Source organism: Gordionus sp. m RMFG-2023, chromosome 2 (genome assembly GCF_954871325.1).
Source record: "Gordionus sp. m RMFG-2023 chromosome 2, tfGorSpeb1-WG-v2, whole genome shotgun sequence".
NCBI classification, from domain to species: domain Eukaryota; kingdom Metazoa; phylum Nematomorpha; class Gordioida; order Chordodea; family Parachordodidae; genus Gordionus; species Gordionus sp. m RMFG-2023.
In genome coordinates this window covers 26690905-26706144 of record NC_088776.1, presented here as the reverse complement: position 1 = coordinate 26706144, position 15240 = coordinate 26690905, and the positions used below count along the sequence as shown (strand labels likewise).

The 15240-nt window shown below is 26.0% G+C and overlaps 1 protein-coding gene across 2 annotated transcripts in view; it reads left to right on the top strand.

Annotated features, from left to right (window-relative positions):
- Positions 1–15240, top strand: part of LOC135925141 (protein flightless-1-like) — a 102878-nt gene that overhangs the window by 7415 nt on the left and 80223 nt on the right. For both annotated transcript variants that reach the window (XM_065460343.1, XM_065460344.1), the window contains 4 exons: positions 28–131; positions 327–443; positions 550–766; positions 10165–10249. In XM_065460343.1, the coding sequence (XP_065316415.1) occupies positions 28–131; positions 327–443; positions 550–766; positions 10165–10249 (523 nt within the window). The remainder of the gene's footprint in view (positions 1–27; positions 132–326; positions 444–549; positions 767–10164; positions 10250–15240) is intronic.

Sequence of the window (15240 nt, the reverse complement as noted above, 5' to 3'; positions counted from 1 at the left end):
TTGATTGTTTTTATATTAATTATATAGACAATTGCCCTCTCTTGTTGGATTAAAGATTTTAAAGCTTAAAAACACTGGAAGATATATTAATAATATACCTACAAATCTCGAAACCCTGATTAATCTCCATGGTAATATCTAAAAAAAAATATTTATAGCATTTTAGCTTATATAGCATTATTAAATATTATTTTAATGTAAAATGATACATGTAAAATTTAAAATACCACTTTATAGATTTGAAATGATAAACTCCTAATTTACAAGGATACCTAACAATTTTGAAATATTTAATACAATGTAACATGATATATATACATAATTAGAATTAGATTTATCGCACAACAATTTGACCTGGATTCCTGATCAACTATTTAAATTGACAAGTTTGCGTAGACTGAATCTTAGTAAGAACGCAATCACCTTGATGCCAATTAAAATAGGTAATGCTTTAATATTTGTTTCTTTGAGCTATAATATTATTTTAAAAAATCTCTGTAAATCTTTGGATTACTTTTGTTTATATTTCAAACCGCTAAAATTTTTTAGATGCATGGGAAAATCTGGAGGTACTAAATTTGTGTTCTAACTCCCTCAGATCGTTGCCCAGCCCTACCTGTAAGTTAGTCAAACTTAGGCGCTTATACCTTGACAATAATCAATTCGAGTACGAAGGTATACCACCTTCAATAGGTAAGTTGATGTCCCTTCAAGTGCTTTCACTGGCCGATAACCTTTTACAGACCTTACCAGATAGCATCTGCGGGTATTGCGAATTTTATTATAATATATTTAATTTATAGAAGCATTGATACATAAATTAATCGCAAATCGTATCAGATTATACTTAAAAATTTTTAGACTAAGTCTCTTATTATTATTTATAAAATAATTGAAAATGGAAGAAAGAAAGAATAAGGGAGACTGGGGAACAATTTCTTGTTGCCTTTTATTAAGGCGCTTTTTCTATATATATAAGATGTGAAAACCTTGGCGACACAATCAGCACTTCCGAAATAAATAACAGGATATATCCACTTTTTTAAAATATTTCAAATTTCTATTAAATGTACCAAATTAACTGAGGGACAGATGAGCCAAATGTACCTTTAACATCTTAATAATATATCAAAATACCATTATAAATTTCATATAATCTTTTATTATCCATTTTTATTAATGATAACACCATTGATTGCCATATATTCATTTATTTTTCATTATATTAAATTCCCATTAATATTCGAATGAAATGTTATATCTGATATTTGCGATTCTGTTGAATTTGAAAAAAATTTTGCTTCAATTTTATCCTGAGAAATTGAATGAAAAGTATGAAATTTTTGCTTTCCTGGTATTGAAGGCTCTTTATTGAATCTCTCTTCGCTCTTTCTCATATTGTCTTCCATAATATAGGAGAAATCTATTCCTTAATAAAAAAAATTATAATATATATTAATAAATTATAAATCTTATACCTTTAATATTTTCTTTACAATAGGCAAAAAACTCTTTAGGACGAGTTATTTGTTCTGAAACGGTCTTTGTAATCTAGCTCAGGCCACCAAACGTTTGACTGTACCTCCGACCCCGCCAAGCTGATTTGTTATGAAATGTGGCCCAGAAATGCCACTGAGCTTTTATTCCGAAATCATCTTAATGGTGGCAAAGATTGATTAAATTTTGCGATTTTTATATTATGCTGCTGCTCCATCTGAAAAGTAGAAGACACTATATACAACAAATTTGGAAAGAAAAATGTAGCGTTGGCTTGTAAAAGAATGACTGGTAGTCATACATATGATAAAATGGCAAGGAATTTACAAAGATATAGCAAAGGATTATTGCATCAAAATAAAATCTTAAAGACCATTGCTGACAATAGAGGTGGGCGCGGGCTTAATTTTTATTAACGGCCCGCCCGCTCACGATGGTTTTTAAAAATTCACGCTCATTCACGTTTACCACCCCACTCGCCCGCTCACGAAAGGCAATATTTTGATTCACGTCCAAAAATTCACGGTGTTTTTAAATTTTTCAAAACTTAATAACCTATAATTATATACTTTTTTGTATTTACTCTTTTTATTTATCTAATTCCATAATCAATATTAATAACAAAAAATAAATACAATTTATAAATCGAAATTTTTATTAAAAAAAGAAGAAGAATGCCCATGTATTTTTATTTCAATTGATTACGCCTTTCTTCCAACAAGCGATTGGCTACAGGAAATAATCTTTCACTAGATGCCGAACTTGCAGGGGCTGACAAAATTTTACTCGCTAAATTTTCAAAAAAAAAAGGAATTTTCCTGCTTTTAAAACTTCAAAATACGGTCATTGTTATTTGTCTTATGAGCGATGAATCTTTAAAGTTCATCCTCGCACCTTTCATCGGTAGATAATGATGTTTCATCAGAATCTAGAAATTCTCTAAATGTTTTATTTAGAATATATGGTTTTTTATAATGAATTATGACAGTTATAAATAATAATTGACCTTGGTATTGACTTATTCATATCATATTTTATGTCATTAAGCATTTTTATGGTTGTTTTATATATATCATCTTTTTCTTCTAATAAAAACTTCAGGTTTTTGAAATTTGGATCTAAAATTAAGCCTACTTTATTTAGTGGCTACTTAATAAATCTTTCTTTCAAAAGAAATCCTGTCCTGGGTGTTAATTGTTTTACTGTTTTTTTCCCCGTTTTAAGGTTTTAATTATTATTGTATCACCTTCAGAAGGTTGAAAAAATTTTACTAATTTTTGTTTCCATAGATTAACTCCATTTATTGTGGGTCGAGAATCTGCTCTCAGATTTTCCGAGCATTCTTTAAATATTGATAAAAAAATTTATAACTCGTGTATGATATTGATATCAATTGTGGCTAATCTATATAATTCTTGCTTGCTTTTCATAATATGATTTTAAGAAACTCTGTAACATGATATATACCGAGTTCGATTTAGTTATTACATCTTGTTTAAGGTGTGACCTAGTTTGCTATTAGCTGTAGATTGTTTGAAATATTGTACGGTAAACAATTGTCAAAAATAGGGCTGTGCCGATTCACATATTTTTCACCGATCCGATATTTATATTGATTTTTCACCACCCCCCTTTGAACTAAATGTAATTAAGAAATCAATATTTTTAATTTTTTTATTTCTACAATAATTAAAAAAAGTTTACGGATATTGGTAGTATTAAATTAATTTTTCATTATTCCTCCCCGTGGATTTAGAATTCCGCAGACAACTTATTTTGCAAAATTGTCTTTTGTAAAATATTTTCATAATTCAGATACCATATTTAAATCTTTTGTTTAAAGTATAAATGATAAAATTGGCGTTATTATTTAAAAAGATTTAAAATATATAAAAGTTTGGGTGTTCTTTTCTATTTTATAAAAAAAACTATAAATAAAATTTAAGGGGGTTGTGCATTTTCATTGTAAAAAAATTATTTAGAAAATATTATTAATGTAAAATAAATATACATAAAATAACAAAAAAAAGAAAAGTATAAAGATAGGATCGACTTTTTACAGGTATCGGTTTGATTCGATATTTTTGGAAAACGCTAAATATCGGTGCCGATCCGATATTTAATATCGGCACAGCCCTAGTCAAAAATATAATGCATAATATTATTTAATATATGGCATATATATAATAGCCTTTCGTCATCTTTGAATGCAATTATAAGATTTGCTCTGTTATCAGTCACAACTATACATTTATTTAAATATTTCTACTTTTGTATATTCTTCTAAAATTGAATTAACTATTAATATTGACCCATATTTTTTTCATCCATTACGCTTGTGGCCAAAACAAGTGTTTTTAATTTAAAATCTTTATTGATAATATGTCCTGTAATGGTTCAAAACTTCGATTTTTATACTCATCCGTCCAAAAATCAGTGGTTATGGACTAGTAGATCATGCTTTTAATCTTAATTTTAGTTTCATCGTATATTTTTGGAGCTATAGTATTCATGAGAGTTTTTTGGCTTAGTATATTTTTTATATTTTGTTGTCCATATGTAACATCTATTAAATTATGGCCTAGGTAAAATCCTTCAATCTTTGTTGCATTTAAATGTCGAAGATCTTTACAAATATATAACACTTTTCTGTAAAACTACTTTTGATTTGCCTGACATTTGTCTTTTAAACATATTATATGTTGACTGATTAGAATGATTTTTTATGGAACATTTATGTCTAAATAAACTGGCAGTGCCTGTTTTACATTTATATGACATCACGTTTTGGCAAATTGTACATTTTACAAAATTTTGTAAGAAATTGTTAAGAAATTATCTCATATCTTGCTTTTTCTGTTTTCTGGAGCTTTAAATTCAATATCAATGTCGTTCCTTCTTATTTTAGTCAACATCTCCGATTTTGAAATCATGCCCATCTCAATTATCATTATTATCTCCACTGCTTTGTGTATGATTTTCTTTTTCAAGGTCACTTAAAATTATTTATTTAATAAATAAAATGAATGAATTAAGTATTTTCCTAAAATTATTTAAACCAGAGATTATGGTAAAAAAATTAAGACCATTTATTTAAAATTTAACTAAATAATATATTAGAAAAATATATCATGTGATTTTCCTTAGACTGATTAATAAAAAGGTATAAACCAAGATTAATAAAATAAGATTTTAAATTATCTTCATCAATACATTTATTCAAGAAAGCAAGATACTATTAAATTGAGTAATGTTTTTTAAAATATTTGTATTTTTCAGGTTGTTGTGTTTTATTGGGTCTATTAGTATAGCTTATATAGCTGGCTTTCCTTTAGATCTTTGAGTTTCTTAATTGTTAATAAAGAAGCATATTTTATTAAAAAAATATGAAATGTTTTTCCTTGAGGAGTATGTAAAACTAAGATTTGATTAGGAATCTAATCCTATTTTTTAGCTATAAGTTTCATTGATAAATTAATACTTATATATAATATAATATTATAAATTCTACTCCTTCAATACTCATACATAACATTAAAGCTAGGGTTGTGCCGATATTAAATATCGGATATCAAGATAACGGATCGGGCCGATACCCGTTAAAACCCGATCCGATCTAATCTTTTTACTTTCTCTTTTTTGTTATTTTATGTATATTTATTTTACATATATAATATTTTCTAAATAATATTTTATTTAAACAATGCAAATGTACAACACCCCTTAAATTTTATTTATTTTTTTAAATAGGTTTATAGTATTTTAAATTTTTTTTTATAAAAATAGAAAGGAACACCCATTTTATTTATTTTAAATCTTTTTAAATAATAACGCCTGTTTTATTATTTATACTTTAAATAAAACAATTTTTTTAAATATGGTATATGAATTATGGAAATATTTTACAAAAGACAAAGATATTTTGCAAAATGCATTATCTGCGGAATCATCTGAGTCTGCATTCAATACGGCAGGGGATATAGATAGTCCATAACGTAGAAGCTTATTGCCAGAAAATCTAAAGGCTCTCATATTTATTTAAAAAATATATTATAATTTTATATATTAAATGTTACAATTTTATAATTCATACCAACATAGAATAGATATATTATTAAATATATATTTTTTTAATTAGTCCTAATTATAGAAATAAAAAAAATTAAATGAAATGCATAATTTGATTGCTTAAAAAATATTGATTTTTTAATTACATTTGGTTCAATGGGGGATGATGAAAAATCGTTATAAATATAGGATCGGATTTGAAGCAATATCGGATCGGATCTGCGAAAAATGTTGATCGGCGCAGCCCTAATTAAAGCATTTATTAAAAATAATAAAAAGTATTAACTTACATTGACATTTGCAAATATAATAAAATTTATAATTTAATGCTAAGAATTACATTTTTATAGTAAAATAATATATTAATAATAACAAACTTGAAAGAAGATCAACATACACATGTAAATAAGCTTGATAAATTTGATTTGAACATATAAATTTTAGTTTAAGCAAAAGTTAGCAAAAAGTCTAAAACACCTAAACATAAAAAGAATGTAGAATTAGCTTCATTATAGTGCGCACAAATTGAGCGTTTCAAACGCTGCGTTGCAAACGATTCATTTAAATTGCGCACTTTTACTTTTTCCAATTGCGCCAATTTTAAAAAACGCAATCTGGTTTGCTTTTTTTGTAACTTTTTTCTATAAAACAAAAATTTTGATACCATAAAATATGGATATTCTTTCAAAAATGTAAGAAATATGATATATTTTTAAATATTAATATTTATATTTTTAGGGCATGGGATGACCAAAATATATTATATTTTTAAATATGAATTGATAGACAACATACAAATGATTGGAGTATATAAAATTTATGGAGTCTACAATTGCTGATAGGCTAATCACTAGTAATTTTGATACTAGTAAGAGTATTAAGAATGTTACTTCATCCCCAAGCCAAAAATTGGGTGAAAAATTATTGAATCTTATAAATAGAAGCCATCTCCAAACAGGTAAAATTTATAATTGTCTTGAAAAACTTATATTTTATCAAGATTATTTCTACTTTCAATGGAAGAAGGGCTAGATGGTTTTAGTATACCTAACCAATATCTTTTTAAATCTGAAGTAATGAAAATCTTCTATTCCATCACAATGAATAATTACATTCAACCAATAGAACAGTCAATAGAAAATGGTCAAACTGCTCTTGAAATATTTAATAGCATTAATGAATAAATTATGTCTATATATATATATATTATTTGTAAATATATATGATTTTATTGTATTTATTTTTATTCCTAAATAAAATTTTATTCGTCCAAATTTGTTATTAGATATCTTTTACTATTTAAAATAAATATAAAGTTTTTATTTATTAAAATAGTGTCTAAATTTATTAATAAAGATTGAAAAATTAGATTTGTTAAAATATAAATACTTAATTCTAATAAAAATAAAAGTGCTTTGAATAATATAGAAATTATAATATAATTAATAAATAACTCATTAACTTCAATTTTTTATTAAATTTTTTGTCAAATAAATTCAAGGATTTTAAATTATATGGTGATCACGATCAGAATAAAGATTTAATAATTTAAAAACAATTCTATTTTATTATATAAATTTATTTATTAGGTATTATTCTAAATAATAACAATAATCAATTACATATTTGATACAATTCATTATTTATAACAAAGATATATAAAAAAATAATTAAAAATTTAAAAATTTTTTAAATTTATCTCTAAAAATTCTTGATTCAATTGTTGATGAATTGTTTTCTCTGTCTATGCCAATAAAGAATGGTCTAGTGGTCAGATTTGACATTGTATCTTTTACATATAAAGAAAATATAAGGTACCAAAATATTCCTTCATTGCTTATTATTATATTATGTAGCAAATTATCTATTTATGTCTGTAAAGGCCAACAAAACTATTGTAAATCTATGTTTGTAACAAAAAAATTGAGATCTACTAATGAGAGGATATTTTATATAAATATATTTTTCATCCAAGGCAACAATACAATTGGGGAACCCTGAATAGATCAGGAACTCTTGGGAAATCTAAGTAATTATATATTAAATTATTAGAATATATAAATTTAATGTACTCTTCCCCAATCCTTTCATGAAGGCTTTAGCATGTAAATATCTTTGATTCCAAATTGCTCTGCATACTGATTTAACTATGTATGCAACATAATTGTAAAAAGAATATACCAGCTATTAAATATCTTTTATGTTTTGTCAATAAATATAATGCTAACATCTTTTCCTGATCCATACTAATAAACTCCATTTATTTACAAAATTATAAATAATTTAAAAACGCCGCCTCAATTTAAACAAAGCAAGCGTTACATTTTTTTATTAAAAAAAGTACGGCAAAACGCAAACGCTCAATTTGTGCGCACTTTTATACCAGATGTTGTTTATAAAATGCGGAAGATTTTTTGTTTTCAAAAACTAATCTTTTTTTAAAAAAGAACTAAATTAAATAATAAATATATATTATTTATAATTATAAAATTGCAAATTTATATTTATAAGAAACAATTATAAAAATTAAAATTTCCGTATTTTACGGGATATATATGTTTACGCTCGAGAAAAATTTTGGGAAGGCCCGTCACGTCTAATAATTGAAAATTTATTCACACTCACGCACGCGTAATTTCACGGCCCGCACCCATCTCTAAAAAGTATATCAAAATGTATCTTAAATAGTATCCAAACACATACAGATACCACATTTTTATTTCTAAATACTTTAACAACTATAGTAAATTAGCAACAAATTTTTAAACCATAATTTGTAGCTTTTATGCAAATAAAAATGTCAATTTTTGGTAAAAATGCATATTTCGGAATTGGGTTGCCTTGGCCTCACCAAGGTTTTCATATTTTATATATATTTATAAAAGGTGTCTAAGTAAAAGGCAACAAAAAATTTTCAAAAACCAACTCCCTTTAATGCTTAAAAACACGGGTAAAGCAATATAGGCTAACCGGAAGTCAAAGCAAGTTGGGGCCAATTTTTTATTATTATGATAGACCTTTAGAGATTTTTTTTAACCTACAATTTGATTTAAAAATTTTATAGATTTGAAAGTCAGTATTTCTCCCACCTTTGAGGCCCTGTATCTCGGAGACCTGATGTTCTAGCGAGCTTAAATAAACGACTTTCTCATTTTTTTCTATCTAAACAATTCCAGAAATTTTAAACAAAAGGGGTGGGCCTAAAATGTGCCTTTTTTGATCGATTTGACATGAATGGCTCTGCTTATTTTTTGGACCCCCAATATCAAGGGGAGCATCTTACTAGATTGAATTTAATGAAGCATGTAATGTAATAAAAGAATTAGGCATTTTTATTAGGTGGTGATGATTAATAAAGTGATATCATAAATTTTAGTAGTAAAAGCGGCATATTTAATAGCAAATTATGTCGAAACATTAACTTCCATAAGAAACAATAAGATTCCGGTCTCAGGATAGTGGAATGAGCTTTGTCCAACATGCCCATTAAGTGAAATGACATTTCACTAACAATTCCTAATTCTGTTTCTTCTTCAGAAAGAAATTAGTCAGTTTGGGTTAATAATCTTCCTAAAACAGAAATAGATTGAAGATCTCCACAACAGGAAAATTGATTAAAAAATATTAGAGAAAATGATTATAGAATGTAAATCAGATCAAGACTCTGTCACTCAGAGCAAAACATTAGTTATTGAATGACAATGAATTTAAAAAAGTATTAATTAATATTGTCTTAAAAACATTTATTTAAATTTGACTGTATTTGCGAATCGTATTTTACCAATCAAATACACAACCCTGAAATGTTATTTTTTTAATATATGTTTTTAATACTGTTCAAATTTTTTTATAATTTTCTTTAAAAAAAATAAAGATTAGAAAAAAAAAAAATTCTCCAACTATGGAACCCTAAATTTGAAAAAAAGTTCATGGTTCTCACAGCTCTTGGCAAAATAGTTAAAATAAATTTGGACATAACTTTTTTTATTGAACATAATTAATTTTGACATTATTTGTTATTTTTAATCATAGACTGATCAATACAAAAGCATTTGGAATGTGCCTACACATACATTTTAGATATTCTTCATCTCTGCAAATATTTTTAAAATTTTATTTCATATACCCTACAAATTTTATTAATGTTACTCTTGCTCAGTCATTTCTTTTTATATGGAATAGACATTAATATCTCATATTTTTTAACTAGCTTTCAGGGTGTTAAATATATTAAATGAATTCTACTTATGTGATCGATAGTGTTTAAATCTATACCAAAAAAGTATAAAGTTAAGAGAGTGAAGTGAATTGGTTATTTTGCCAATGGCAGAACATAAGTTAAATAAAATCTTAAAAAAATGAAAAATTATTTGGGTCGGGTAGAAAAAAAGTCTAATAAATGGGATAAATTAAGAAAAATATTTTTTTTAAAAAAATCACGGGATTATTAAAATCGTCATTTTACAAATTAATTTTTACTGACCAACCCTATCTTCGATAAAAAATTAATTAAGATTGCTTATTATAAAGAATTATAATGTAATAATTAATTTTAGGAATTTATGATTTTATTTAATGCTTGATTAATAAATTAAATAGGTGCACAAATTTAAAATCCCTGATCTTAAACAATAACCGATTGACAACACTTCCAGGAAACATCTACAATTTAGCAAATCTGAAAGTAATATTTACAACTTTTATTTTAAATAAAACGAACTGATTTATAAATTTTTAAATTTCACTATAATCTCTTTCAATTTTTATAAGATGAATGCGCAAGGCGCGTTATGAAATAGAGGAAGGATAAAAGATCTAACTGAGAATATCGAAATTTTAGATTTAACCTAATAATGGTCATATTTTTTCCAGCTTATGAAAATGCTAAAAATTTTTAGATATGATTTTTTTTAGGGGCCGATATTTTAAACCGATTCGATATTTTCATTGTTTTTGGTTATTTTTTTATTGTACATATAATTATATGATAATTTTTAATCTATAATTGATTTCATGATAATAATAAATAATAAAAGGAATCAGAATTCTATTTTATTTGTAATGTTTATAAAAAATCTAATTATTTTAAAGAGAAACATGATGTTATATCATCAGCAACAATAAAAGATTTTTAAGATATCTAGGTTTATGTTTAGCTTTGTTAACTGGCTTGTTAAGACGATTTAAAAAAAAGGCTAAATTAAGATTTTGGTTAAAAAAATTACCTAAGCTTAGAGATTTTGCCCGCAGATGGTAGAAAAATTAGGACATCTATTAGCCGCATTTCGAGGCATGGTAATAATATTTGGCGAAGAACTTTATTTAGCCGTTTTTTAAAAATTGGCTAAATTAAACGCTTATTAATTTTTGGAGAATAAAAACAAAATACACTTATTATTCCTATAAGTTAGTTTTTTTGATTTTTTTAATGACATACTTTCAATGGTTTGTATTAGGCCTATTTATTCGAATCGAATAATACGAATAATAAATTATTGTTTTTTCCGAATACGAATAATTATTTATTAGATTTGAATAAAACGAATTCGGAATAATTAATAAATTGCTTTTAATAAATCTAACATTTGTCATTTTTATTTGATGACCTTCCCATCTGACATGTAATGTGTTCATAAAAAAAAACTAGCACAAATTTAAATCCCTGAACTGAAAATTAAAGCAATATTTAAATTTTTATTTGCCGTATTTTTCGAATCTCACGAGAAGTTTATTTTTTGAATCTCATAATAAATTATATTAAAAAATTACACAAACCAATGGTACAAAAATATATTACACCTCTATAATAAATTATTAGTAGCCTAATTATGTTACAGGAGAATGCTTCTGATGAAATAGTTATGCTTGATGTTGAATTTGACAAAATTTTCTCACAAAAAGAGCGAATGGGATCAATATCAAATCAATAAAGACGGTGAAAAGGCGGCTTCAATCATTTCAGGAGCATAAAATGTAAAGGCAAAACAACATCCCCTCTTTCCCATTCAAAAATGGAAAAGTCCCAATCAAAAAAGGAAAAGTTTTAATCATAAAAGGAAAAGGAAAGGAAAAGTGTCAGTCAAAAAAGGAAAATTCCCAAAAAGAAAGGAAAAAGTTCGATCAAAAAAGAAAAAGCGTCAAACAAAAAAGGAAAAGGTACAATCAAAAATGGAAAAGAGTCAATCAAAAAAGGAAAATTCCCATTCTAAAAAGGAAAATCGTAATTTTTTTAAAAAATATTATCAATTTTTATTTATTTTTGTCATTCCTTATTTTATTTCTAACTTTTTGAGATTTTTTTACAGTTATTTCTTACTGTATCTTTTCTCAATTTATTTCTAACTTTTTACCATTTTCTTTACTTTCTTTTTTTACTATATCTTCTCTCGATTTATTTTCTCATTTTTGATAATTCTTTTGTATTTTTAAAAATAATTTATAAATTTTGATCCATTTTTTAAACTTCTTTACGTTTTTATTCATCATACATACAATATTCTTTTTATGGTTTTTTATTGTAATCTTTTACATACATTTCTAACCTTTTCAATCTCTTTAAGTTATTTTTAATCTTTATTTTTTTGAGCTTTTCTGAATTTTTTTTTCTTCTCATTTTTGATAAATTTAAAAAAAGAATTTAAAAATGATTATATTTTATTAATTTACATATCGTTTGGTATTACAGTTTAAACTTATTTAATTTTAAAAAGGTACATTATAACCAAACGATTAATTTAATTTAGCAATTGCAATTAAATACAATAATCATTCTTAAATTTTTATTTTTTAAATTATCAAAAATGAGAAGAAAAAAATTGAGAAAAGGTCAAAAAAATAAAGATTAAAAATGACTTAAGAGATTGAAAAGGTTAGATGTATGTAAAAGATTACAATAAATCTTAAAAAGAATATTGTATATATATGTATGATAAAAAAAAACGTAAAGAATTGTTAAAAAATGGACCTAAATTTATAAATTATTTTTAAAAATACAAAAGAATTATAAAAATGAGATGAAAAAAAATTGAGAAAAGTATGGTAAGAAAAATAAATTGGGAAAAGATACAAATAAGGTAAAGAAATCTCAAAAAGTTAGAAATAAAATGACAAAAATAAATAAAAATTTTAAAAAAATTGAAAAATTTAATAATATTTTTTAAAAAAATTACGATTTTCCTTTTTAGAATGGGAATTTTCCTTTTTTGATTGACACTTTTCCTTTCCTTTTGGGAATTTTCCTTTTTCGATTGACACTTTTCCTTTTTTGATTGGACCTTTTCCTTTTTTGTTTGACACTTTTCCTTTTTTGTTTGACACTTTTCCTTTTTTGATCGGACTTTTTCCTTTCTTTTTGAGAATCTTCCTTTTTTGATTGACACTTTTCCTTTTTTGAATGGGAAACCCTTGTATTAATCATTATAATAGGTTTCATTCACATCTAGGGTTTACCTATCTATACAAGTAACATCAACTGCTTGTAAAAGGCTTTTCTTAGTTGGAACTAATTTGTTGTCTAAAAAAATCATATGTCTTATAAGGAAGAAAATATAAGAAAAACTCTGCCTTAAATATTGGCTTAGAATCATGAATTAAATTAATGATATACATTTTAATTTTGTTTATAACTTGATTACATATTTTTTTAAATATTATTATAATCATTTTTTCTGTTTTAAATCAATTGCAATAAAAAAATTTGTCAATATAGTTGAATATTGTAATGTAATTTGTGGTAAATTATCGAATTATTTTATTACGTATACAAAATCATAATCATCATTTATTATTCAAATTAATCTCAAATTATATAATAATAATAAAATAAACATTTTACAAAAAATAACAAAAACAACAATTTAATACACATTATTTATCCCCAGTCTATCTGGTTTCGATCGTATCCTTTTGGGATATCGATCTTGACTTGTTTCTTCCTCCCTCTCTTTTAAATTCATTTCATCGTTATTTTTTATTACATCCTCTTTGTTTACTATCTCTTTGGTTTTCTCTTCTACCAGTTCCCTCTTCTAATTCGTATTCTTCAATTAATATATTTTCGGTTCTTTTCCTTAATTGGTCCGTATGACGTATAATCGCATTACCCGGTATACTTATTTCACAACGTTGTGGTCCGAGTAAGCCTTTAATAAAGGCTTCTTCTCATTTTTTTTCTTTATTAAAGGCGCGACCAAACTTTTTCATTTATCTGGAATTTTTGATTGTGGTATTCTAACTTCTACTTTTTGTTCCCCCGTTAATATTTGATCTAACAATAGTCTAGGTTTAAATTTTAGTAGTATTTCAGCGGGACTGTTCAGTTTCTGTCGCTGGTGTATTTCTGTAATTGTAAAGAAAATTAGCTAGACTGGTTTCTAAATCCCTCTCGTTTCTTTTATTCATACTCTGTTTAAAAGTTCGAACTAAACGTTCGGCCATGCCATTTGTCTGAGGATGGTAAGGACTTCCGTGCACTAATTGAATCCCATTTTTTCACAAAAATCATTAAAATCTTTGCTGCTGAATTGGGGTCCGTTATCAGAAACGATTATCTTGGAAAATCCGAATCTTGCAAAAATATTTCTTAATATTTTTATAGTGCTTTCGGTTGTAGTGCTAGCCATGGGAACTATTTCTGGCCAGCCACTGCTACCAGTCAATAATGATTTTGAAATGGTCCAGCATAATCAATATGTATTCGGTGCCATGCTTTTGGTGGTTTTGGCCAATTTTGAATTGCTGTCATTTGAGGCATATCGTGTTGTTCCTGACATTCTCTACATTTTCGACCCATGTTTCTATATCTTGGTTTATATTAGGCCACCACGCATATTGTCGTGCTCTCATTTTCATTTTTACCATTCCGATATGTCCTTGATGTATCATGTCCAACACGTTGTTTCGGTATTGTTGTGGTATTATCATTTTAGTTCTCCATAATAAACACCTCTCTCTGTTGTAATTTCCTCTCCTTTGGCTATACTTCTTTAAACATGCATCATAGTTTATTGGCCATCCATCTATTGTATATCTGTATAGATTAGAAAGTATATCATCTCGTATTGTTTCTCTTTTAATTTCACTTGCATTTAAAAGTGTTTCACCCACCTGTATTTGATCTATCGTTTCTTCTTCTGATATTGGAGTTCCCTTTAGGGGTAATCTAGATAGCATGTCAGCATTTGCTATTTGTCTACTACTTTTGACTTCTATTTCATATTAGTAACCTGCTAATAATAAAGCCCATCTTTTTATTCTGGCAATAGATGTTGTTGGTATATCTTTTCTTGGATGAAATAAACTCATTAATGGCTTGTGGTCTGTTTGTAATGTGAACTTTTTTCCATATATAAATTCTTTGAATTTTGTAACCCCAAATATGATGGCCAGAGCTTCTTTTTCTATTTGGCTATAGTTTTTTTCAGCTGCATTTAGCGTTCTTGGCGAATGCAATTGGTCTCTCCTTACCCTCTTCTATTTACTGCCCCAATTCCTATGGCTGATGCATCTGTTGCTAATATAATGGGTAATTTTGGATCATAATGTTGTAATATTGGAGTACTACATATTTCTTGCTTTATTTTTTTATACGCGTCTTTGCATTCATTAGTCCATCTCCAAACGACTGCTTTTTCTAATAATTTGTATAATGGTTTGGCTTTGGCTGCAAAATTTGAA